Raw genomic sequence first — 25,097 nt, forward strand, 5'->3', positions numbered from 1 at the left:
CCTCATATTATCTCCCCATATCGTATCATGATTTGAACCTTGGAATGATAAATCAGTACCTGTGTGACTATCATTTCTATTATCAGGATCCATGGTTCTGATTAGGATAGCCGACGATATCTACCCAACATTACCCGATGCATGGATATACGGTGAGTAGTACATACTCAGTGCTACACCTGGTTACCTAGAGAGTAAGTCTATTCTGTATGTATGCCTGAAAAAAGAACCTGAAGCCTAGAATGGAAATGATGAACTAATATTCTTTCAGATTCGACATCATTTTGGATCTTCTTCCAAAATGGGAAAGGGGCTATGAGCCCAAGTGGATCCAAGCGTATGAACAAGTGGCTAAGTGAGTACTACTAGTAGTTAGTTCGGTGACTATATTAGAATCATGTCGTAATTAGTTTTAAACTTGAAGTGCGGAGTAGTCCGTAGATATCTAGAAGATCCGAATCTATTAGAATTATACTACACTGGTACATAGCCCTGTGCCCTGTGCCCGGTGGACATTTGGATGATATGCATCTGAATAAGCGCCCGGTTATGGCCACCGATGGCAGTGCATGACCTGCATTTCCAAGAATAGATCAAATTTATTGAATTTATAATACATTTTATGTAGGTTTATGTGTAAGGTAATATCGTAATATCGTAATAAAAAAAAACGAGTTCGGCCTGACTTGAATTTTAAGCTGATTGGATTAAAGGGGAGAACAGCGTGGCAACGTTGTTGAACCGGAATGAGTCAAGCCGAATATCGGGGACATTATACATAGTAGTATATAGGATTATATGATTATAGGATTATATTATAGGATATGTGATTATGTGATTATTCTATTCGAATATTCGAATATTCTGATGAGTCTTAATATTCTGATTATTATCTGATTTATTAACCTATAGGATACATTGTATAAGAGATTAGTGTTGTATCTTACATCTTACTATACCACATATCAGTAGTATGTACGGAGTACTACTACTACTACTCCGTACATAGTAGAGATATCACTCATATCATGAAGTCTCATGATCTTTGATATTTTACATTTTTCTATTTGATCTAGAATATAATTTGAATAATAATACGAATAAAATAAATCATATCTATACAACTTGACTTACTGTTATGTGACTCACACAAGTTTCTCTGTTCCTCCCCGCCACCCTCGCCACACTCTCTCCACCTTCCTTAGTCAACTTCTCCCCCCGATCTCTTCCCTTTTCTTCTCTACCCGACTTAGGAGTCATCGGGTTTTCTTTGCCTAAATATCCTCTGACTCTTCTTGACTCTTTTATCTATTTCGCCTCCCATCTCCTCTCCTCCATTTCCTCCACTTTCCTCTTTATACTACCGAAAAGAAAAAACCCTTCCTTCTCCGCCCCCATCTTGCCTGCCTAGACACTCCACTACTGCCTTGCACAAGCACTACTTCATCCGGTGTGCTTGTTCATGGTCTGTTGGGTGCCTTAAGCCTCTTCCTTTTTGTCCCGTCTTGATTCAAAATGTATACTGTCTCTTTCGTCCCGATCGCCCGTGTTGCCGCTATCGATTCCTACCTCGCCGCTGGTTCCGTTTTCGTCTAGATATTTACTCATCTCGTCGAGTCATCCCCAGCACGCCACACCGTTTCGGTCTCTTCGGGGGTATAATATAATCTGATAGCCGCAACACTGGTGTGATCGGACGACTATTACTGTGATTCATATAGTGTTATTGTTTCCTTCACCTGCTTTTTTCTTTTATATCTTTTTGAAACCTCATCGCCTCTACGCCTCCCCTTTACCTTTACACCTTACACCTTTTCTTCTTCTCATTCCCTCCGCCGGTACTACTCTCCGGCACCCTCATAATCACTTTCAGAAAACGCCTCAACCCTGGCGCTTCTCTCTATTTAGGCTTTGCCGTCGCCTTCCTATCAAGAAAGACGGCTTCTGTCCCCTCGGCCTTCGTTCCCGGTTCCCTGTTTAACGGTTAAATCATACTTGAAAAAAAATCGGATCATCCTTCTTCCCCGGTCGCGTTGTGAAAGTCGTCGTCGGTTTTGCCTTCCATGAATCCTATCGCGTCGGATATGTCGGGGATGGACGTCTTGGGTTTGCACTTGTCAAACCCAGGCTTATCAAAGACCTCTCAAACCCACCCTTATGGCTCCTCGATCTCCTCCTCCGCCTCCTCCTCTTCCTCTTCTGTTTTCTCAGATGCTCAGAGTTCCATCTCTTCCACAGCCACTAATCCAGTTGATGTGATTTGGGAAAATGATGCGGAAGGTCGGTTGGCGGGGAGAACTGCGGGTTGCCCTCGCGCATTTGCAAAGACCATTCCGGCCAAAGATACTGCGGTGCCGCCTGAGATGCGGATGCATCCTCGGCGCACCAACTGTATTGCGACTAGTGGTCCTGGCGCGCGTCCACCACCCTGCTTGCTTCGTCAATCAGAGCGTAAGGTGAATTTCGTGGATAATCTTGTTGGTAAGTTATTTTGTGTCGGATGTTCAACATCCAACCTTTCTTTTCTTTCAGTTCCTTTGGCTAAGCTTCTATTTTTCTCATTTCAAAGACACTGCTGCCCAGATTGTGGAAATCATCTGGCCGCTGTCTGCCGCCGCGTCCCGCAGTGATGCTGCGACCGGTGCTAAGGGGGGTCCTCCCTCTCCGAACGTTTATCCAGGAAACGCTCCGTCGCTCACGTACTAGTTATAGTACTTTGCAGGTGGCTTTATATTATCTTATTAAGATCAAGGAACATGTGCCCGCTCATGACTTCACCAAGGAACAACCTCGGGATATTTCAACAACGCGGGCCATGCAGTGTGGTCGTCGAATGTTTTTAGCAGCACTGATTCTAGCTTCCAAATATCTGCAAGATCGCAACTACTCCGCCCGGGCCTGGAGCAAGATCTCTGGTCTGAATACGCTGGAAATCAATCAAAATGAGTTGATGTTTCTCCAGGCGGTTGGTTGGCGTTTGCATATCTCTGAGGCTACCTTCCAGCGCTGGACTGACCTTGTTCTCAAGCTGACCCCCGGTGCTGGCGGTCCTCCTCTCGGGGAGGCCCACTGCTGGCGTTCCGTCCTGCCTCGTTTGACCCCCGAGCTGGATACGATCGAGCCGGAACAGCCCACGACCCCGGTCTCCGCCATGGGTGGTATGGATTTGGGAATGTCGGAATCGCCCTCGCCGCGTAGTGTCGCCAGTAGCGAATACCTCCTTGCGACCTCGTGCCCTCGGAATTTGCCCCGGCCTCTGGAACCAACTCCACGAATGGAGTACGCGACCAGCCTACCCACGCCCATGATTCCGCGTCCCTCCATGCTGGCAACTCCCCAGATGACCCCTCAAGCCCATGTGGCTAATGCTCCTGCTGTGAGTATGGCAACATGCGGTGCTGCTCCCCGCCGTCCTTCCATCTGTACCGCAATGTCTCAGGCACAGAACTTGGGTTTGGCGCGCTCGACTCTTGATCAGCGCCCGCCTCTCTCGTTCTACCCTCGAACACATTCGTACGATGGATACCCGGCTGCAGTTCGTCGGTCCTCTCTGGCTCGTTCCAGCTCGTCTGTTTCATCCGCCTCGTCCCCGGACTCTATGGTGTCTGACACATCGACTATGTCGTCTCGTTCTTCGCGATCGTCATCTGTCTCGTCAAATGCCTCTGGAGCGGGTGCCCCCGCTCCAGCTCGACTGGCAGTCAAGGCTACCCTGCGCTGTTCCAACATGTTGAAGGAATGCCGCAAGACCTTGGCTATTGCTTCCCCGATCGATGAGAGCTCTCTGTCGGATCTGCACAGCTCCCCTGAATCTTATTTGGGTGGTGTGACCAGTTCTGTTCCAGATCTCTCGGGTTACTCGTTGGACTCCAGTCTGAGTGAAGCTGCTCAAAGTCTTTGCGAATTGTCCGGTGCTACTCCCGAAAGACGTCATTGTCGCAAACGCGGTCGCACTGGATCTGACGATATGCTATTGCAGAACCATGTCCGTCATTTGATTGATATGGGTGCCTCTGGTGCCTCATCGGTGCTGCCTGATGGTAACCTAGCCAGCTCGTTTATCGTTGGAGATGGATCTTCCCTCTCTGGCCCGGCTGGCATGAAACGGGCTTGCTGTGGCAGCGAAGCGCATAAGATCGCTTTAAATCCGAGCATACGCGCGGACTTTTTGAACTGATCGGTCCTTTTTTTCCTTTGTCGTGAGGGTCTAGAAAAAGCCTGTCTTTTCTTCCATTTCGTCCGACTGATTCCCCCTCCACAAGATGATCGAATTCCCGGGTTGCGTGCTTTCTGCCTTTTATTATCACCCGCTTCTTATATTTTATATTGTAAATACCCTATGGCCCTCTTTACTTCCTGGGTTCTCGATCATCCTCTGTGTGAAACAAGTTTAGCTTTTTTTTTTTTCACCGAATCTTTTTTTCGCGAAGTGTACGATGGACGTGGGTTTCTTTCCCGTCATCTCTATCTTTCTTTTTTATATTTTCTTCTTGTTTTTATTGCGCATGGAGTGGGGGGGTTATGGGAAGGTTTTCTCTTTTATTCAACTTACATAACTCCTATGCTGGGAGGATTGGAGGTCTTAACTCTTCCTCAATGATGGGCGCCATGGATATCGGGATTCAAGGCGTCCGGGGGAATCGCATCTACGGATAGCCAATCGTACTGTTCTGATGACACTATTTCTATGTTTTAGTATGCAGTAGACAGTAATGACTCTTGTAACATGTTGAACTTCCAGTGCTTGCTACTTAAGACGCTCTCTTCACGGTCACTTTTCAATCCGAGGGTTGGGCCAGTCGACGCATGCCAGTGCCAACTTGAAGCATTCACCTGTTTCGCCATTTCTAGGATCTTGACCGTGTGGTGAGTGCTCATTCCATAACACTATCCGGGTCTTCAATTTCATGACACCATTTCAAGATAGCCTCTAGATCAATCTCTGGGCGTGGATTTTCTTTTATCGGGTCATCTCCATCACTGAAAATGTCCTCTATCCATGGATGCAACTGAATACGGCGTACATCATCTATGCTCACATTTCTATCTTCAAGCCAAAGACCATGATCGCGATATCTGTGCCAGTTAAACAGTCGAGACGTTGCATCGAATGACTGGTCGTCTGCAGTCTCCATGTTCACCCATTGAGGCCTAAAGCATTATTAGTATATGGATTGTAAAAAGAAATCTTTCACTCACTCTTGACAAGGTGTCTTGGTGTCAACCTGATCAAAAGTGCAAGAATTAAGATTCACTTCATGTTGTGGGCTTGCCGGTGTTTTCTCGCCTGACACTAAAATCCAGTCGATTCTCCAAGACCGGGGTCTGTGATCATGCTCAAAGATGTTCTTTAACCTCAAGACTAAGGTTTTTTTTGATCATTGTCAAGCCAAAGGGAGGAGAGGGTGACCAAGGCACCGAAATATCAGGTCGGCAAAAATAAGAGATCTGAAATTCTTTTGCACGAGGAATATTTGAGCTGTCTGAAGTATTCGACTGATCCACAAACTGAAGGAATGACTGGGTAGTATTTGTCCAAAATGCGGCAGGTAAACAGATCGGTGGTAGTATATTAAGGGCACGATTAATGAACGACTGTGCTTGCCTTGTGCAGATGACAGAAATCCATAGCGGGGTCAAATGAGGCGCCTGGTTGATCATTGAAGATGATAATCTCCGAAAATCAATCTCATCTGAAGAGCAGTCTGGTCTCAATGGACAGAAAGCTCCCTTTACACCCGAGGAATGAGCCCCAAGTAAGTTGCAAGCAACAGAAGGATCGAAGAAAGCACTGTATAGAAGTGAATCAAAAGCATGCATGGTGGAACTGAGAAACATGGATTTATCAAGAGTTTCCAACATCCTGTGAAAGACAGGGTCCCCTTTGGAAGTGGGGTTCGGACAATGTGAGATGAGGGTTGGCGGAGCAAGTTGTGGTGGAGGTATACCATCCTGAGATATGCTCATCAAGACAGAAGCAAACCCTGTTATGAATTCAAGCACTAGGTTTTTGGATATGCAAAAGTCCAAGAGTATATTGAATGCTATTGTTGAATTGAGGGAACCTTCAGTCCAATTCGCACTGCCATTTGTCAGCGCTAACGCTGGAATTCTATCAGTACTGAAGTATGACATACCATTTGATATGTTCCTTTGATCGCTCAGACATCATCCAAGGTGAGTAAAATGTTTTCTCCTTAGCATGCTTGGAAACCCAATGACACTTAGTAACCCAATGACCTTGAATAATCATGTTCCAAAAGGAGTCAGTTGTCTGCGCGTCGTGAGAATGTAGCATCGAACTGTTCCAGCCAGCTCGCTTCAGTATCTCGACCCAGCGAGCAGAGATGATATACGACCAGGCCAGAATAATGCTACTCAAATAACCAAAGTTGAGGTTAAATGATGGAAGTCTTTCACATGGCAAAGCCTCTGTGGTAATTTTGTAAATCGTGGGTGAGTGAGCAGCAAGAACCTGAAAGTAGTCAAAAGCCTTCGAGCGTTCAAGGCAGTCCGTTTCCAAATCGTCCACTGTTTGGAGCTGAAAAGATGAACGTAGAGCCAGCGGACCTTTGCGTCCACTGAGTATCCGGATATCCTTTGGGGGTTCATGGAAGAATGAAGGAACATTATCCAATAAATCCAGGAAAGGTTTGATGTGAATATAAGCAGAATTGGAAGCGCCAGGACGTGGCATCGCTGCATTTCTCCAAATTTTGTAGCTGTTGTTGAAATAGGAGTTGAACTGTGATACTGATGGACATACTCCCGTCACTTGGAGACCACTCGCCAATGTCACCTTCCTCGCTTTCGCTGTCATCGCTATGTCGTTCGAAGGTGGGACTCATGTTAGGTATTGAAGCATGATTTGTTTGATTATCGGGAGGGTTCAAGGTGGAGCAATCCATTTGATCTGTGAGCGAAGTTGTCGCGTATTCGAAATGATTGTTGTTGCAGAATTGTCGCGACTAGCGAGCTCTGCAGGGATGTATCATCTCCGATGCACGTGCCAAGCCGAGTCCCTTCCATATACAGTACGTATTTTCGTTATATTTTTGCAGCAATTACGGTATATAAATTTATCTGGAAGACTTAAAAAATTCAGGAAAGAACAACATTTGAATGTTGAAGAGTAGGACCGATTTTCTGTTTCTTTGAGACCATAAGGTTACACGTGACTGTCGTAACAGGATAAATTGAAATTCTGAAGAATAACCAATAATTGAGCATAATATACGAAGTAGAAGGTTTAGTATATCGTATCTATAAAAAAGAAAAGTGAAGACAACAGAGTCAACTGAAACTAAGATCAGCCGACCAAGTGGGGTGATCAGATAAGATCAGGCGATGCGGACTCCGCGTTCTCCGCATCATGATTCTCTCTTAATCTTCTTTAACACTTTACACCTTTGCACCTCTACACTTTTACCTTGAAATTCTCACAGCTTCAAGGGAAATATCTCGATCACTTTGGACATCATGGTTCCCCAGGTTTTTGGGCTCCTCGCTTTGTGCGCGTTGCCCCTCACGCACGTCTCAGCTATCCCTCTCGACCTACAGGCTGTCCTGGGATACAAAGAAGTGTCTCCCAATACTCCCACAGGATTTGAACTACCCGAGGATATAGAAACCCTGACTCGTCCTTCATGGTTTGAGTCAACCCTTATGGCCCGTCGACTCCTCGCCAAGTCCTCCTCGGGAGTGATTTCCACCGTCTTCCCAAATCCACTCCCACCATCAGCCCGTTCTCCTGCCTCGATTGCCGGTCTCCCCATCGGTCTAAGAGAATATATCGCCGACTGTGATGGAGCTCTTCCCTCGGAACTTACTCATTCCGATAATGGTGACCCAACTATTCTCGCCCTTCGCGTCGCAACCACATTCAAGAATATTGGCACCGCCTCTAACTTCAGTCTTGAGCTTGACTGGTGGGATCACATTGACCAAGCTGGACCTGTTTACCCTGGATTACCTCTGAGCCCTGCTGCGCTGCCTCGAGTAACTTTATTCGGATACCTCGATCCTCTTCCTGGACTTTCAAACTATAACACCGCCGAACTGGAACAGTGTTTCCTCAAATCTCATCCCGATGCGAAGGTCTGGCTACCCGGTGCATCTGGTTCACCACATTCGAGCTTCTGGGCTCGGATGGTAGTTACTCAAGCATACTGGATTGGTGGATTCGGCGACGTGCAGCATATTGGCTGGATTGATATTAACGAGTGGAAGGGTATCCGACGATATAAGAGTGAGAATGGGGTTGGTGATGGACGTGGATGGGAAGATGTGCGACTTCCCGGGGAAGATAAGGAGTGAACTATATCATTAATTTACATATATGATCGGAGGACTCCGCAGTGGTAATATGAGCCGATATGCATATAAGATTGTCCTTTTAGTATGCATGTCAAAGCGCATGTTAAATTTGATTGGTAGTGTCGCTTATCTGCAAGGATGCCTTATCATTCTTATCAACGTCGTCATTCAGATAGCGAGGAGGTTATCATGCGAGTTACTACTTAATAACTTATATATCCTCCGATCTTTGCGGGGAAATATCAGGGTCTTTTAATCTGATTCTAGATTGATCTATTACTTTCTTCCTTGAATCATACTACAGAGCTAAGCTCCCATATCAGTATAGAAATGCGCCTCTCCCGGCCGCAACTCCGGGTATCACAGGCCCAGTCAGCCTTCGCAGCAGGCAATGCGCGATGGACGAACCGAGATCTTGATCCTATTCCTTTGATTGCACGTAAATGGGGTGTGGCCAGTTTGATAGGTAGGCAGTTGGGTCTCAATGTCCATTGGTGAAGACTAGTTCAAGTTATAGCTAACCACCCCTAGCTTACTGGATCTCCGATGCATTCAACGCAGCAACATGGGAATTCGCTAGCAGTATCATCTCTGTAGGACTCACCTATAAAGAGGCGATTGCGATTGTTGCCATTTCATTCTTTATCATGTCCTTCGTGATCGCTGGAAACGGAACTGTCGGTGCAATCTACCACGTTCCATTCCCCGTCATCGCGCGTGCCAGTTGGGGATTCTGGGGCTCCTATGTCCCTATTATCTCACGTGTGATTCTTGCAGTCTTCTGGTTTGCCATCCAGAATATCAATGGTGGAAATGCCGTTCGCGTCATGATTGGAGCTATCTGGCCCAGTTATCTTAATCTTCATAATGCGATTCCCGAAGACCAGGGTATCACGACCAATGGAATGGTCGCATTATTTCTCTTCTGGCTGGCGCAAATCCCTTTTCTTTGTCTGCACCCAAACAAACTGCGCTGGTTGTTCGCTGTGAAATCAATTCTTGTCCCTATCACCTGGTTGGCGATCTTGATCTGGGCTTTTGTTGCTGAGAAGGGAGGTGGCAATATCTTCAAGGAGCAATCAGCTTCTGTTTCAGGATCGAAGTATAGCTGGTTGTTTTTGGTGAATATGACCTCTGTTCTTGGGAATTATGCCACTCTGAGTGTGAATCAGGTACGTCTGACAAACCATGCAAATCATACCCAGGCCTCTCCCACTCCTATACTACTTAGAATAAAACAGACAAACTAACAATTGGTTCATCTAATAGTCCGATTTCTCTCGTTATTCTCGAGTCAGTCCCCGGTGGCAACTCCTCTACATCCCCATGCTCCCTATAATCTTCACCTTCATCTCCTTCATTGGTATCGCCGCCTCTTCTGCCGGGCAGGCGCACTACAACCTTAGTTCAATTCCATGGGATCCAACAGTACTGATGAGCTACTGGCCCAACCGTGCATGTCGATTCTTCGGCGGGTTTTCCTTCGCACTAGCCTCGTTAGGTGTGAACATTTCCGCAAATTCGCTCTCAGCCGCAAACGATTTCACAGCACTAGCTCCTCAATTCCTGAATATCCGACGTGGGCAACTCCTCTGCGCACTTCTATCTTGGGCTCTTGTTCCATGGAAGATCCTTGAATCGGCAGATAACTTCCTAAATTTCATGTCTGCCTACGCTATCTTCCTAGGACCTATCGCTTCAATCATGTTGTTCGATTACTGGATTATCAATCGTCAAAGATATGATTCACTAGCCTTATACCAACCGTGGAACCCGACCTATCGCTATGAATGCACTATACCTGGGTTTCCCGATCACATTGTCTCTGGTGTCAACTGGCGCGCGATTGTAGCCTTCCTGGTTGGTGTTGTACCAAGTTTACCAGGATTGATCAATGCAGTGAATCCGTCAATCAGTGTCGGTGTGGGTGTGCATCCGTATCAGTTCGGATGGCTACTCGGGTTCTTCTCGACAGCGGGTGTATACATATGGTTATCATTGTGGTTCCCAGCCAAAGAAACTCAGATTGAGCGAGCCATTCTGCCAGATGAGGTTTATGAGGAGAATAGCGGTGCGCCTGTGGTTGAGGGAGTGGAAACACCCTATAGTGCTGATAAAGAAAGTACTATAGATAGCAAGGCTGCTGGGGGATTTCAGTCTTCTGAGAAAGTTGTCTAGGGTCATGCATAGTACACCTGGGCATGTACTCAAGTGCTATTATGGATGTATATGGATATGATATCTTGGAATCAATACATATGCATGGGCACAGAGGTACCTAGGTACCTATACTATTACTAGGTATATATATGGCCTAATCCGAGTCCCATTTCAGACCATCGGCACCACCAATTGACAACTTGATCTTGAACTTGAATTGAATTTAGATTGATGCAGTGATCATCTAGTAGTAGGTACCTAATTCATAGGTTTCATTTCCCCATCTCCAGCACTTGAGATGTCTGTAGCTACTACCTATGTAGTAGGATCTGTGGAGGAAAGCTTAGCTGATAGACATTAATAGACTGGCGGTTGTGTGGCGCCACCAAATTGCTTCAGTGAAAGACCAATGAAGGTATCTGTAGACTGTGAGTCCCTGGAGCCGTTCCCACTGCATTTGCCGAGCCTCCAAGGCTGTTCTGATCCATGGACTTTTTGCCCCGATAGCAGCGAGAGGCCGGAGAGACCCTGAGACCCTGAGACCCTTGGATTTAATAATCCCAAGTGGGCCCTTCCTGATCCCTGTAAACTCCGTCTCTGTAAGAGAGCTGAAAGCAACATTTGAAGATACATGGGTTTCAAACAGCTTGGCTTTTGCTTTTTGGCATAGTTATCACTGTAGCCGCTACTTCAACGGAAGACAGTCCTGCTCTTCTCAACTTTCGCCCATTTCATGTGACCCTGAGCACTCTTTATTATTGGGTCGGATCGTGAGTCGATTTTCTCAAACCACTCTATGCAAGAAATACACTCATCCAACACAAACAGTTATTTTAATGGCACAGCTCATTTTGAATTCTTTCCCTATGCTGGACTAGCAGCTTCAAGTTCGGAACCCAGACTTCCAGGCTGTCCAGCTCTTCGGAACAAAACGATTACGAAAGACTACAAGACACTGCTAGCGCTCACAGAGCCTAGTGTATATAATACAGCCAATGACCCAGTCAATGCCTTTCTCACGCTCTGGCCTCTTGGCTTCGATTTTGGTACAATCCCTGACGATTTGACATTCGAGTTATCGGACTCACTAGACTATGCAGTCTATTCGTCTGAGTAAGTTTCAATAATATATTGAACATTGAATTTAGCATCATGAGTTATCTGACTAGCTTATCCAGCCCAAAGCTTGTCGACGATATCACGATCGTTCCAAATAACTTCAACTGGACGCTAGAGAAAACGCAGGCACCTCCATATAATCTCAATAGCGTCCCAGCAAATTATCAGGGCGTTCTATCTGAGCAAAATGGAGCTGATAACTCCTTACAAGTGAACAGCACAATAGCCAATTGCAGCGGGATCGAGGTTTCAAGTTGGCAGTTTACATCACTATCCTACAACACCACTTCAAATTACAACGCAACCAATTTCACGAACCCAGTTATCAATCTCCAATTTGATGGTCAGACTGCAAACTTGTCCATGAAGGGATACGCTAGTGTGATGCCTGAGTATAAGACAGGGCCGGTGTACCAGGAAGGGTGTGTGGCTTTTGCGGGTGAATTTACCATCACCTTTTCAGGAGTTATCGACCTCTACCATTCAGATGCACTAAGGAACGATACGGCCACTCCCACATGATTACGCACTGTTGGATATCAGAATAACTCGCTGAATGTTGGCTATACTAGTACATCTGGGTCAGCAGGCAGTCAGCTGGTTGGATCTTGGTCACTGGCTATGGTCATGGTTCTGTCGCAGATATTGTTATTTTTCTGTTGATTAGCGAGTCTGAATCCACCCAATGTCAAAGTGCAGAGAAGGTTAACAAGGGATATTCAGTGTTATCTCATCTTTATATCGATGCCCAATTTTGCTGGGTGTCAAGACCCCAGGGGTGAAGACCTCGGGAGACGGTGTATGTAGGAAATACATGTATATTTGTGACTCAGAGTAGACATACCTTTTAAATGTTTATGCTTACTGCTCGCTTGACAGTACATATGCACTGGTGTCTACTAGAGCCGCACATGTGCACGGTCTTCACGATAGCTTACATACTAGAGCATACTGAAAGCCTTTACTTTTCTCTGCAGGGATAGTGATCGAGGGCCCTCCAACAACAAGTCTCTCACTCTTCCCATAGTCCAAAGATTTTAGACTCTTTATTTCAGTGACAAAGCTGTCTCTGATTTCCTTTGATGTGTCAACCCTGTAATTGAAAAGAACCATTCTTCATTAGTTGACTTCTGTGAAGAAAGGTGAACAAATTCACCGGTATGAACGATACCAAGGTTGTCATTTTTCAAAGTTTGATTCAAACAATAAAGTGCAGGTTACAGGATTGAATTTTCTGACCAAAAAAATTTTCAAGTAACTGAATAGTACTATCTAGGTAGGGACTCGGGACTCCTATTAAGATACTACTAGTAGACTGACGGTCGGTACTACTACTAAGTAGGCAATGCCATGATCAACCTTGGAATTGATGCACATGTGTCACGGATATGTCCCGCAGTGGCCGAGGATATCTGACAGTCTAGTATGATCCTGAGTATTGCATCCAATTACACTCTGCAAAATAGGAGAAAGGTTCAACGCTCTCACTGTTCAAATTTTCGTGCAAGGAACTTGAAGAATTATTTTGAAAATAGTAAGTCAAGTGTGCAAATGAAAACCTCCTTGTAATACATGGTGTTTGTCGGAGTCCGTCGGACGGTCCTTATGTAGTAGCACATCCATCACCCATATCCTCCTCCATACCAGTTCGTGAAGGGATTGCTGCTCCACAATCAGGCTTCGGTGCGGCTCTTGGCGCCGGGGACTATTATATCTTGAGAGACGCATCTACCTCGGAAGATGATTGCACCGGAACTATTGCCCAGGTATTCCAAGGTTAATTGAATCAGTGGTAACCAGTGGTGGATACTAGTACCTAGTCAGACATGTTTATCTTACTTTACTATTGGCCAAGTACTAGCTCATGATTCTACTCACACGCCAACTGAAGCAAATGATCAATACTGGAAGTTTTTAATGTTTGAGCTGCTGGGCGGGGTCCGGGATTCGATTCTTATATAGGTGAAATACTCGCTACGTAATAGGTACAGTTGTACTCGATGTCGCCACGATTCCTTGTTTCTTTGAGACCCATGCCCAGCCCTGGAGGTGATACAGGGGTGCCGTTGAAGAAGACAACATAGCCCTCTACCGATCTCATTCTTTCATCATTTGCGTGTGAGGCGTCCACATATCCTATCAGACCAGTCATGTTGGGTAGGGTTGGTTTCCTCAGAAATTTCAGGCCTTGTGACGGTGTTCCTGGGAGGTAACGAAGGATTCTCTTTGCCAGGTCTAGGGTTTTGTACAAAGTCTTGCTGCCGCACATTGTAATATTCCAGTTGTAAAGCCAACATTTGAATGTCAGAGCGTGTTTTGAATGTTGTGAGCATGAAATACTATATGATCATGATTCTATATACAAGGAGGTTTTAAAGCGCTGGTGAAATATTCATGAGGTGAAAAATTGGGTTCTAGTTCGATCCTAATTCATGGACCAGACCCGTCATGCTCCCCATCCATCCAGATAGGGCGAAAAGGGCGAATTCTAAGATTAACAGACACACTCTTCAGAAGTATCTGAACAATGTGGTTGGGTATATGAGACTCTCTGGTCGAGGCGTTGGACAGAATTTTGCGCAATCCAGAATGATTTCCGATGACTTGCGCTGTGACAACTCTTCAAACGACGGTTCACAGTTTAATATGGCATTTGACCACAGAAACAACAATCAGACGAGGATTTAAGGTCCAGGTCCATAAGATAAAGCGCCCTTGAGAACCTTGGTGACACTAGACGCAGCTCGACCCAATTCGCCGCCCTCTTCGCGGGCACTCTTCAGGCCGCGATCAACAGCGGGTAAAAAGCGAGTAGCAAAGACTCTATATCTATCCTCACGAGTCTCATACATTTCTCCCTCCTCATCACGAGGTTGACCAAAAAGGTTCAAGTAAGCGTACGGCGCAGCCGAAGCAGAAATCATATGATGATCTGTTTGGCACAAAGGAAAAGGACAAGCCGATGAGGCAGAGGCATCATTTCCATTCTGATCACCATTAACACCTGCAGTTGCACCAGGTTCTCCAACACCGGCGTCCAAGAATCCCGCCAGGGCGCCCAAGACCTTCACCATTGGTTTACCCTTACTTCCGGATTTCCCAAAAGAAGCCCGAGTAGAGGACCACTTCGCAGATTCGTCTGTATGCCATCCTAACACGGAGAGGAAGCAATTTAATGTCTTAATCCATCCGCCCGCACATGAAACTACCTGCTCCCCCGCTGACTCAACCAACCAGGATAAAATCTCCACGGCTGAGACTCGGATATCAGGTGCAAGGTGGGTCATACCAGCGCGGACGTAGGGCAAGAGTTGTAAGACGTGATCCTCGACGTCTGAATGGGGAAGTGTGCGCAGGAGTTTAATAAGCTGAGTGCGCACATTGTTGCTAGCGTCGAGAAGAAGTGGGAGGAGAGAAGGCAGCATTACACTGACTGGTTGAGGGAGATGCGAGTTGACAGGACGAGAAGCGATGGAGGAAGTTAAGTACGCGAGCGAGTCGCGGCGCTGGGAGTCGGATTTGGAGGAGAGGAGAGAGAGATGATGGGTGAATTGGCTGTTGGAGGAGGGGGCGTTAAGCTGGAGAGATTGTTGATTGAGGACGATCGCTAGAGGAGGGTCAGTTTCCTACTAGTGTACATGCAGGGCGACAGCGCATACCTTTGGATTTGAAGCTGGTATCGGTGTAGTTCTCTGGTTTGGCCTTAGCCTTGCCAACCCTGAGTTTGGGTTTCTGGGAGTGTCAATGGGCCGCAAATGTAAATTTGAATGTGAATCTGCCTTACCTGGAAGTCCTGCTTCTTCTCCTTCTTTCTCTTAGTGCTGGCACCCATGATTGCGGTAATTCTAGTGACTTGTGATTTCTCCAAAATTCGCGATTTTTTTTTAGTATCGGGGGGACCCACGTGATACTGATAACGGCCTCAGGCAGAACAATACTGAAAGGGGAAAGCCGAGGTACATCAGCTATAAAATATCGATCAACATTTGAATTGATTAATATTTAGCAAGAGAATGAAATTGAGATTGGACAAGAGGATCAAGATTATGGGTAATGATATCATTTAATGGATAATTCATAGATTCAGGGTTGATCGTTGATTCAATATCCTAGGTGCCATATCCCCATACGTGCATATGTGAGAAGTCTAGGTTTCAAGTTTCGATGAACTAAATCACCATATCTGCAATGATTCCCTATTTAATCTTGAAACTTATCACCAAGTACAACCTGAGAATTGAGTCTTTGTTATATAAAATTACTATTCTAGTTTATCAATGGGAGTCCTGATAAAGACGATAATGATCGGCGATCTTAGCGCTGTTAGTGGACTCGAGGTGAAAGAACATCCCCATAGAATCAACAATCATCATACCTCCCTCCCAGTTACCTTTACGAACCCGATTCAACTCCAAATCAAGCTCTCTTTGTTTTCAAATGCTTATTGTATAGATTATTGAACATCAATGCACCCAAAAATCCAAGTCCGACTACTCACCCTGAAGGAAGTACCTTCCTGGTTCGACGCCAACCCATTCATCCTAACAGGGTACCGACCAGAGAGTCAATCATGGAGACAATCAATAGCGAGCTGGCTCTATTTACACAATGAAACCGGAAATATCTACTCACACTTTTTACCCGGAGCATTCCTTTTCATCATCTTGCTCTCCGCGATAACCGGAAGTTGGAACAAACTCGACTTGTATAGCCTTGACGATTTCATGATCGCGTTGCCTTTAGCAGCTGCGACGACCTGTCTATTAGTCTCAACATTATACCATACCAGTCTCAATCACTCAGAACATGTTGCACATTGCTGGCTTCAATGTGATTATGGAGGGATCTTGGTATTGATTCTGGGGAATTTCGTTAGCGGATTGCACTTCGGATTTTATTGTACGCCTGCTTTGAGAACACTTTATTGGTCTTTGGTATATCGTCCCTTGAACATTCTCCTGAGATCACAGGTTCATCGTTGATTGATCAAACAGGATCCTGTCTAACGTTCTCTTGATAGATCACTGCAAGTACAGCTGGCACGGGCGTCTTCCTCCTCTCTCCATGGTTCCGCGAACCAGAATGGCGGCCTTTTCGTTTATTTAGTTGCATCGCAACAGGACTCTTTGCATTGGCGCCGATAACCCATGCGGGTTATCTGTGGGGAGTGGAGTACCTGATCCAGATTGGGGTACCTTATTACCTTCTTGAAGGTGTTTTCCTGCTGGCCGGTTGTTATATATTCCAGGTAAGTGGACTTCCTTCGCCTTTCTGCACACTCATCAACTGATTCTATTTCTAGACCCGATTCCCTGAGTCCTCGTATCCCGGGCAGTTCGATATTTGGGGTCATTCACATATGTTGTGGCATATCCTCGTGGCCCTGTCGATATTTGCACACATGGGAGGTTTGTTGAGTGCTCGTGATAACAGATATAGAGATGCACTGTGTTCAGTTGGGTTATAGATGGATTACAGATTCGTTTCCGGCTCAAAGATTTGGTGTTTGAAGTGGCCAAGCCAGTATAATCCAGATGTCACAATAGATTTTATTCAAGCTCTCTCGAGCTTATTCAATTGTATTATCGATTATCAATTCTAGAATTAATTTGCACCTAGAGTCGACCACCATATTAGTACATGCACTCCAATCCAACGTCAACTTCAAGTTGATCTTTACCTTGAGATCCACCTCCTAAAGCCTTAGCCACGATCTCATGAACCGAACCTAGAACAGACCTCGGTTCTTCACCCGGCTCTTCAATTCCTTCATTCAATTCATAGGTTCGGAATTCATTAATGGAGGTTGGGATATCGGACAAGCGACGACTGGTAGCTTTGGTATCACCTGCAAGAATCTAATTAATATCAATTCCATTCATCATATCAAATTGTATGTGGAGATGAATCCCGGGTTGAGTATACCTGGCTCAAAGTGGCGAGCTATTTTCTCTCTCGCGCTACTCGCAGATTGGTTTGCGGCAGCGGCGTATGTGTCCGGACGACTGATACTAGTATCAAGGGGCTCAGTGGCCTCTAGAAGAAAGAAAGGAATTAGAGGCATTGGACGGTGTCAGTTTTGGTGATGGGGATTACCGTCTGTGTTGGCGAATTCACTCTAGTAAGAGCTAGGTGATTAGCATCATGTTCTCTCCAAGGTTACTGTCAAGGCGAGATGTCTTACTGCAGCTGACATGTTAAAGTTGGTTTATCTCCAGGGCTCGTAGGCGCTCAAACTCTAGGTCGTATGTAATAGTTTGAGTCAAGAGGTGCAAGATCCTATAAACTGCCGGTAGCAAAGGATTTGCCGTCGACATGACGTGGTGCGAGTTGCCCCTACATCGGGGTAATCCATGGATAGCCTTGCAGGAATAAACAGCAGTGATTAAGAGAATGATATCACTATTTATCCAGTGATGTCAGATAATTATGTGAACTTCAGGGCTAGGATGAGCAGGGAGCAAAGAAAAGCCGTATCAATCGTAGTCAAATTTGGTCTATGAAATAAAATCCCATCATATGAGGGCCTGCTCAGCAGTGCGAAGGAATTCAGAAGATAATAACGTGGTAATCAGAAAAGAAAAAAAGACAAAAAACCAGAGAGATGCGCACTTCTGCCCGGTCCGGAGTTGCACATAATAACAACACAAGAAAAAACAACCCAGGATCCGGACAGACGCGATTGTATCAATCAAATCACACGATCATGAAGCACAGACGTTAAAAATCAAATAGAGACAATAGGAAAATAAAAAACGAAAAATGGACCATCAAAAACATCGAAACGTAAAAACAAAGCCACAATGAACCACCAGCAAGGAAATTAGTCGGGTCGTTGTATAGACGAGATTAAAGGAGTGGTGGTGAGCCCTGTCATACCGAAACAACGACCCAAAAATAAGTTATAAAGAGAGTTCGTATACCATAAAAAAGAGTCCTACAGACTCATTGTAAGCCACTCCCATTCCTGGCTTGCACCACCCTGTCCACCAGCGATACTGTGGTTGGCCGGGTTGGCAGCAGCCGGAGGCATGGCTGGAGCCAATGGCACCACCTTAGACCTCCCCAGAGGCGTAGGCGCCTTAGGGCTATCATCTGTATCTGGCTCAGATCCAGTGGGTGCCTTTTCAAGGCGACGCTGGCGTCGAGGCGCGACCTGCACACCAGCACGAGCCTGAGCAACGCCAGCTGGGGGACCAGCCTTGGGAGGCGCGGCTGCAATAGCTATAACTCCGGGCTTTCCAGCGCCCATGCTACCAGTGATAGCCGGTGGTGACTCGGAGGCAGTATTACTGGTTGCACGAGATACCATAAGGCTTGTTGGTGCCTGTGCAATAGAATTCTTGCGCGAGGATTTCTTAGAGGAACGAGAAGTGCCCACCACGAGACTGTTGGCACTGCTGCGGTTTCTCTTCTTAATCACGTCGGTTTTCAATGATAAAGGACGAACCACACCGTGCAGCTTAAGGAACAGACCACAGGCGTTGCACAGCGGTTGACCCTCAGGGTTACGACGCCACAGAGGAGTCGTCTGAGTGAAACAGTTGGTGCAAGTAGTTGGGCCGGCATTAGGGTCACCGTTTTTGGATCCACCAGGACTGGCGGGTCGAGAGGGGACAGCGCTGCTAAGTCCAGACTCGGGCGGGGTATTGGGAGATGGGTGGTTCGTGGGCGGACCACTGGCATTGCCGTTCATGCTCTGGCGCAGCAGACCAGGAGCGTTAGGCGTTGAGGCCGTGCGGGCAATTTTCTGACGGCGAGGATCTTGTTCGCGATTGCGAACCTCGCTGACTGAGGCAGCTGAGCCATGTGTACGACCGAGACTTCCATGATGCCAGTCGGGCGGACCGTCCATCATGTCAGTAGACCCAATTGTAACATGCTTGCGATGTCCATTGAAGCCAGGTAGCGACTGAACAGAGCCTGGGAATCCGGTATCCCATCCCATTCCAGAGTTCATGTCACAAGTCTCATCCATAGAGGAAAAGTCATGGGGCATTGCAATGCCTCCTCGTTCAAAAGTATGACCATCGTCATCCTCATTGTCCGAATCCCCACCAAATGTAAACATGCTGTTAGTGGGTGCGGTGGAGGAATACTCGCCAGGCCCTCCGAGAACATGTGTGGGATCAACATGCTGCTGCGGGACTGAGAATCCCATCGTTGAAGGCGCTCCAGTAACCGGTGACTGATAATCTCCGTTGGTGGAGTTGTACACCTGGCGCGGCTGGAGCGAGGCAGACAGGTTAGAAGACCGCTGCTGCAGATACGCAGGGATGCGGCGTTGGTTGTGGGGTTCAGTGGGGGTCGTATCCGTGAAGAACATTGACTGCTCGCCCTCATAAATCGGCTGGGGTGTCGAGACTGCCGACTGATATCCCGATGGAGGCGGAGAGAAGAACTCGGTAGAATTGAGCGATGAGGCCAGTGGAGTTTGCGCATACAGGTTAGAGAAAGGGTTGCCGGCGGTCATGGGGGAATCGGAAGGTGAGAAGGTGAAATGCTGCTGGTAGGGGCCTGCGGAATTGAGTGCACTCTCATCATTCACGCCAAAGGTATCCAGACTAAATGGCATGCCAGTGGACGCGGTGTGATGATGGCGCCGAGGACCCATACCATTTGCGGGCATGGCGAAACCTGGTGTAGTTTGGTCAAGAGAGTAATCTGGTAATCCTGCCGACAATTCGGAATGTTGCGCCAACATGGCATTGGACACAGGGGGGCACCTGCGGTGACGCATCCGCTGGTCGCTTGCGTGTGGGCACAGCTAGTCCTGCAAAGAACTGGCGTTCATCCACACTCGTTTTGCGAACCCGACGGGCCACGTATCCAAACTCGCTGTTTTTGCGCTGATCTTGAGGCGGATGGGGGAATGACGCGGCAGCGGCGGTATCGAGCATAGGCTGGTCTTTGCGCGACTTAATCGGAATGGAAGCGGTCGGTGTTGCCGTGAACTGACGATCCACAGCAGGATGGGAGGAATAATCGGCGGGGGAGTCAAAGGGAACGATAAAATCATCCAAATTCATGGCATCGGGTGTATCATCGAGTTTCATATGATTCGAGTTCGTTGTCGACGCCTGGTCGGACAAATGCAACTGCGCAATCCCGCTCTGGGTAGGGCTAATAGTATGATGATCGGGTTGAGAAGACCTGCATAGCCAAGAAAAAAAGAAAATAAAAAGTGAGCTATCGGTTCTCTGATATCCAAAATAGGTCGGAAAAATGCAGCAGGTCTATATGATCTATCAAGGAGGAGATAGACAGGGAGAAACACCGGAAGCGGGAGAGAGAAAGAGGAAACCTACCGAGCCAGTTGTTCCCGTTCTTTTCGTTTTAAGCTCATAGCCATCATCCGCCATGTCAAGTTCTCCATTCGTTCTTGATTGGGCAAGTTCGCTTTTGTCTTGGTGTAAAGTCTCCAGATCTGAGCAGCCAAGGGGTCTTGCCGCTGCATCTCATCTGGATTATCGCCACCGCGCGGGGCACCACTTTTCCATTCTGGAAAGATCGAATCATTGAGCATACCATCCTGAGCGGTAGAACTCGTTGAACTAAATGGGGAACCAAAGGAGAAATCATCAGACATCATATGGGAGTCAATATCCGGAAAGGCCGAGGATTGAAGTGGTCGACCTCCACCGTGAGTTCGCTGTATTCCCTCCATGACTCTTCCTCTTTTTTTTTAAAAAATCCGGAGGGAACCTGGAGGGGGAATTTTGACGGGGTAATTTCAAAGTACAAAATCAGATCCCAGATGGAATTGAAATTTGGCCCCGGGTTTGCACACACAAGAGGGACCCTTGCTCCGGGGTGGTGGAAGTGGAAGATCGCGATCGAGTGCGATTGGGTTGTCTCAGTCAGCGACTCGACCACACACGACGTCACTTAGTAACTTCTTCTTTTTTAACCCCGAAAGTAAAGATTCAAATTTTGAGGATCACTTTGATCTTCAGCAATTTGGGTTCAAAAAAATAATTTTTCTTTCTTGATCTGATCTAGATATATAGAACCTCGAGTCGTGGAGGGGGGGGCTAGACCCTCCAGACGCTCATGCCCCGGAAAATAGTGGGATTGAAAGGAGAGAGGCTACAACAGCCGAAGAGATTGAGAGGATGCGGAGGGAGAGGGGAAAAGAAGGGAAATTATAAAGATTGAAGACCAAAGTTGAATAAGATCAAGGGAATAAGAATAAGAAGAAAAAAAAGGAAGAAAAAGGAAATTGGAGAGGAAAGTGGGAATATGATATGTGAAGCTGGGGGAAGAGGAGACCCATGTAATTATGGTAATAGTAATACATGATACGAGTGCAGGTGGACTAGTCCCGGTATACGCTACTTCCACATAAGAACTATACCTACTAGGTAGTAGTATATTAAGATTGAGATTAATGAATTGGAGTAGAAAAAGGTATCCATTTCTTCATACCTAATTCATTCTACTAAAATGATCCTCATGAGATTAAAAAAAAAGTACTATCAATATTTTTTTGAATCCTTTCCCCCATTCTTGTTTCCCTAAACTCCCCGGCATTACTGTTTCTCATGTACCGATTTACGGCGCTTCCCTCGACTACTGAATGGTACTTGCTTCATGCGCCTGGAACGCCACTCCCGTTGAGGATGGGCTGACTATGGTGGAAGATCTAGAAAATTGCCCCTTGTCTAGAACCCATCCCGGTCCCCAGTCCCTTTGCATATGGTAATTTTACACAATTCCCATGAATAGCCGGTCTCATCTCACAAAAAAAAATTCATGTATTTTGTCCCACGAGTTGGGGATCTAACGTCTCCGCACGGCCCCCGATTCTTTTTTTTTTTGCTTCTATAAAACCCTGCATTATAAGCTCTTATACTTCGTACTTATTATAATGGTAATTTACATAATTCTAATTTAATTTTTTTTTTTCCACTTGGTCTGTTCATCGCCCCGCCGAATAGGAACGACGGGACTGATGCCCTGGAGTTGTCTCGAATGTATCGGGCCGAATCCGACCCAGTTGATGGAGAGATGGAGACATGGGGGAACAAATAAGACCTCAATCATTGGAATTAAACATGCAGGTACTTGATTTTGGGGGGGCACGGCCTTCCCAAAGACTAGAACAACTCCTCACCCGTGGATTAGTGACTCTTGTTTGTAGAAATCACCGGAAACGAGTCCAGATGTAGTTCTAAAGTGGGTACGGGAACTGTTGCCAGTGGAGTCCACGTCTCTTAGCGGAGCAAATACAAATGAGACCTGCAAGATGAACGGAAATGAGAAAAAAAAATGATAGCAATGGAAATTGGTCACTGATAGATTAAAAGAAATATTCCCCATGAATCAAAAACCAATTGATATGGATCTGATAAAAAGTTTCATGTTTCAACTTGAGCCCTTTGGTCCCAACCTTAGAAAGGTCATAAATTGCAAACAAAGAATCTGGATGAACTTCGGAGATAGTATTCCCAAAAGAAGATAAGTCCAAACGTTCTACGGGGCTTCGAAGCTGTCGGAATGGCTCCGCTCACTCGAGGCTCTATATACTCCGTAACCCGACCGCGCAAAACGGGAACAATCACCACTCACCGGAGTCCATTCATCCCTATATTACCCGAGTCCGGTATTATATTCGTAATACCATTCATCTGGTATGATTGTGTTTCCTCCTTTTCAATTTCCTCTCTCTCTCGTCTGGCGATGGATGCATAAGAGAATCCTCCCCGAGTCATTGACCATTCTCTGGCCCCCTCTGGCGCGGGGGCACGCGGTTTATCTGCTTCCCGGCTAATATGTCTTGTTAGTCTTGATTGGAGATTGGAGATTGGTGCGTTGCATCGCCACATCGGCTCTTAACTCCCGACCTCTTGGAATCTCTCATTCAATCGTCGATCAATACGGAGACGGGGGAGACATGTTAGCTCTTTTCTTTTCTTTTCTTTTTTTTCTTGGCTTGACATCAGAGGCAATTGAAAATTGAATTCCAAACCAAAAAAAAAACAAGCTGACCATTATCCCCATTGGAGGGGGAGGAATAGGGTTGTTTTCCAATGTGGGGATGGTCAACGTAGGCCAAACAAAAATAAAATCGAAATAAAATCGAAATAAAAAACCCATGAAAATAAAAAACCACCATCACAGCTAAGAGTCAGATCATTGCTTGGATCATTACGGATGGAGTCCGCAACCGGATCGAGTAAACAGGCACAAGGAACATCGGACCGTCAAAAAGTATCCTGTCGGAGGGACAATATCTCGAATCGTATGGGTTCTCCTCTTCTTGGCCCCACGGAGGCCCACCGGAAGTCGGGGCACCCAAGATATGACAAGATAAGCTGCTGATAAGACGCTGAGTTTGTAGAGTAATTAGACGTGGTCATGCTGATAGGCGCGGTGCTGATCACCGTGATTGACCAGTCTTATGTCTCCACGGTGGAGAACCCCATGACGATGTGGTTCGACCTTATCAGAGGGTCTTCAGCTTGAAAAAAAAAAAATAGAACATAAACAAGGAAAAGAATAAAAATAGTAAAACAATAAGAAAAGAAAGAGAAGCAAGGAACAAAAGAAAATATGTATACAATACCCATATGGTATACATCATATCAGCCGTTGTCGCGTGGCGTTGACATCAATGATTGTGCCCTAAGCTTCAAATGTTCAAGTTGGGGTAATTAAAACCAGGCCCCCCGAGTCAACCCGAACATCTGGACAGGTATAATGCAGGACAATCATTGCCTTCATCAGATACAATGCACCTGCAGCCGAGTTACTGTAAGATATTAGAAACATTTGAAAAAAAAGAGACATGATAGAGAGTGGCGGTACTTTGGGACTTTTGGCCAATGCGTCCCCCCACTCTCTTCGGGGCCAAGGGACCTCCCCCTTGTCAGTGCGTCCAGACCTTTTTTTTTCTTTTCTTTTTGGGGCGGCTTCTGCGGTTATGCTGAAATCCCATCTTGAAATTTGCCTGCGGCGAGGTCATGATCATGCTCATATGAGACACCAGTCACCCAGCGGTAATGTTTGGAGCGTGGAGAAAAGAAACCTGATAAACTGCACATATGTAATATACAGTGCTCGACAGGTATTCCAAGGTTTCTTGTCTCTCTTTACATTGAAATATTGAAACTTGCCACAAGCCAGCTCTGGACTCTTGAAGTTTGGATTTTTCCCAAGAAATTTTGCCAAAAGAATTCACCCCCAAGTGTACTTTGTACATGGAAGGAAAAGAAATTTCCTCCCTGATAAAAAAAAAGTGAGAGAGAAATAACTTGAATTTTGAGGTCTCCCAAGTGCACATGTGTCTTAAGGAATCTCAAAATTCCTATGAATAACTCCACAGGAAGACAGGCCCCTTTATATATACAATATTGAAATTCCGAGCGCCAAAGGGGGAGGTATCACCCAACAGCATCTCGATAAGGCGTGACGCTACCCAAGACTCCATTGTTCAGGAAGTTTCCGAATCCCTGATACGTAGATAAGTCTGCATATCTTGGGCACTGGGGAAGGACCTT

At 46.1% G+C, this 25,097-nt stretch overlaps 9 protein-coding genes across 9 annotated transcripts; 4 read left to right on the forward strand and 5 right to left on the reverse strand.

Moving 5' to 3' along the window:
- Positions 1-2,042: 2,042 nt before the first annotated feature.
- Positions 2,043-4,177, forward strand: N7483_000058 (putative G1/S-specific cyclin Pcl5; the record flags this gene model as incomplete). The annotated part of the gene is made up of 2 exons (XM_057083496.1): positions 2,043-2,481; positions 2,547-4,177. Coding segments are annotated over 2 exons (2,070 nt in total), but the record flags the coding sequence as incomplete, so codon positions are not given.
- Positions 4,178-4,874: 697 nt separating this feature from the next.
- Positions 4,875-5,260, reverse strand: N7483_000059 (uncharacterized protein; the record flags this gene model as incomplete). The annotated part of the gene is made up of 2 exons (XM_057083497.1): positions 4,875-5,151; positions 5,256-5,260. The coding sequence occupies 2 exons, from the start codon at positions 5,258-5,260 to the stop codon at positions 4,875-4,877; spliced, it is 282 nt and encodes a 93-aa protein (XP_056949646.1).
- Positions 5,261-6,115: 855 nt separating this feature from the next.
- N7483_000060 (uncharacterized protein) lies at positions 6,116-6,820 on the reverse strand (the record flags this gene model as incomplete). Its single annotated transcript, XM_057083498.1, has 1 exon — positions 6,116-6,820. The coding sequence occupies one exon, from the start codon at positions 6,818-6,820 to the stop codon at positions 6,116-6,118; it is 705 nt and encodes a 234-aa protein (XP_056949647.1).
- A 659-nt stretch (positions 6,821-7,479) lies between these two features.
- On the forward strand, positions 7,480-8,316 carry N7483_000061 (uncharacterized protein; the record flags this gene model as incomplete). The annotated part of the gene is made up of 1 exon (XM_057083499.1): positions 7,480-8,316. The coding sequence occupies one exon, from the start codon at positions 7,480-7,482 to the stop codon at positions 8,314-8,316; it is 837 nt and encodes a 278-aa protein (XP_056949648.1).
- A 330-nt stretch (positions 8,317-8,646) lies between these two features.
- On the forward strand, positions 8,647-10,494 carry N7483_000062 (nucleobase cation symporter-1 family protein; the record flags this gene model as incomplete). The annotated part of the gene is made up of 3 exons (XM_057083500.1): positions 8,647-8,782; positions 8,848-9,488; positions 9,586-10,494. The coding sequence occupies 3 exons, from the start codon at positions 8,647-8,649 to the stop codon at positions 10,492-10,494; spliced, it is 1,686 nt and encodes a 561-aa protein (XP_056949649.1).
- A 1,134-nt stretch (positions 10,495-11,628) lies between these two features.
- N7483_000063 (uncharacterized protein) lies at positions 11,629-12,117 on the forward strand (the record flags this gene model as incomplete). The annotated part of the gene is made up of 1 exon (XM_057083501.1): positions 11,629-12,117. The coding sequence occupies one exon, from the start codon at positions 11,629-11,631 to the stop codon at positions 12,115-12,117; it is 489 nt and encodes a 162-aa protein (XP_056949650.1).
- A 1,432-nt stretch (positions 12,118-13,549) lies between these two features.
- On the reverse strand, positions 13,550-13,747 carry N7483_000064 (uncharacterized protein; the record flags this gene model as incomplete). Its single annotated transcript, XM_057083502.1, has 1 exon — positions 13,550-13,747. The coding sequence occupies one exon, from the start codon at positions 13,745-13,747 to the stop codon at positions 13,550-13,552; it is 198 nt and encodes a 65-aa protein (XP_056949651.1).
- Positions 13,748-14,279: 532 nt separating this feature from the next.
- On the reverse strand, positions 14,280-17,659 carry N7483_000065 (IPI1/TEX10 family protein; the record flags this gene model as incomplete). The annotated part of the gene is made up of 5 exons (XM_057083503.1): positions 14,280-15,202; positions 15,255-15,313; positions 15,380-15,416; positions 17,276-17,443; positions 17,521-17,659. 5 exons carry the CDS (start codon positions 17,657-17,659, stop codon positions 14,280-14,282), a joined length of 1,326 nt encoding a protein of 441 aa, XP_056949652.1.
- Positions 17,660-18,532: 873 nt separating this feature from the next.
- N7483_000066 (Nitrogen regulatory protein nrfA) lies at positions 18,533-21,271 on the reverse strand (the record flags this gene model as incomplete). The annotated part of the gene is made up of 3 exons (XM_057083504.1): positions 18,533-20,259; positions 20,312-20,718; positions 20,904-21,271. Coding segments are annotated over 3 exons (2,502 nt in total), but the record flags the coding sequence as incomplete, so codon positions are not given.
- Between the last annotated feature and the right edge of the window lie 3,826 nt (positions 21,272-25,097).

Source organism: Penicillium malachiteum (genome assembly GCF_028827825.1).
Source record: "Penicillium malachiteum strain IBT 17515 chromosome Unknown utg000001l:1.0-8184562.0:1.0-8186909.0, whole genome shotgun sequence".
NCBI classification, from domain to species: Eukaryota; Fungi; Ascomycota; class Eurotiomycetes; order Eurotiales; family Aspergillaceae; genus Penicillium; species Penicillium malachiteum.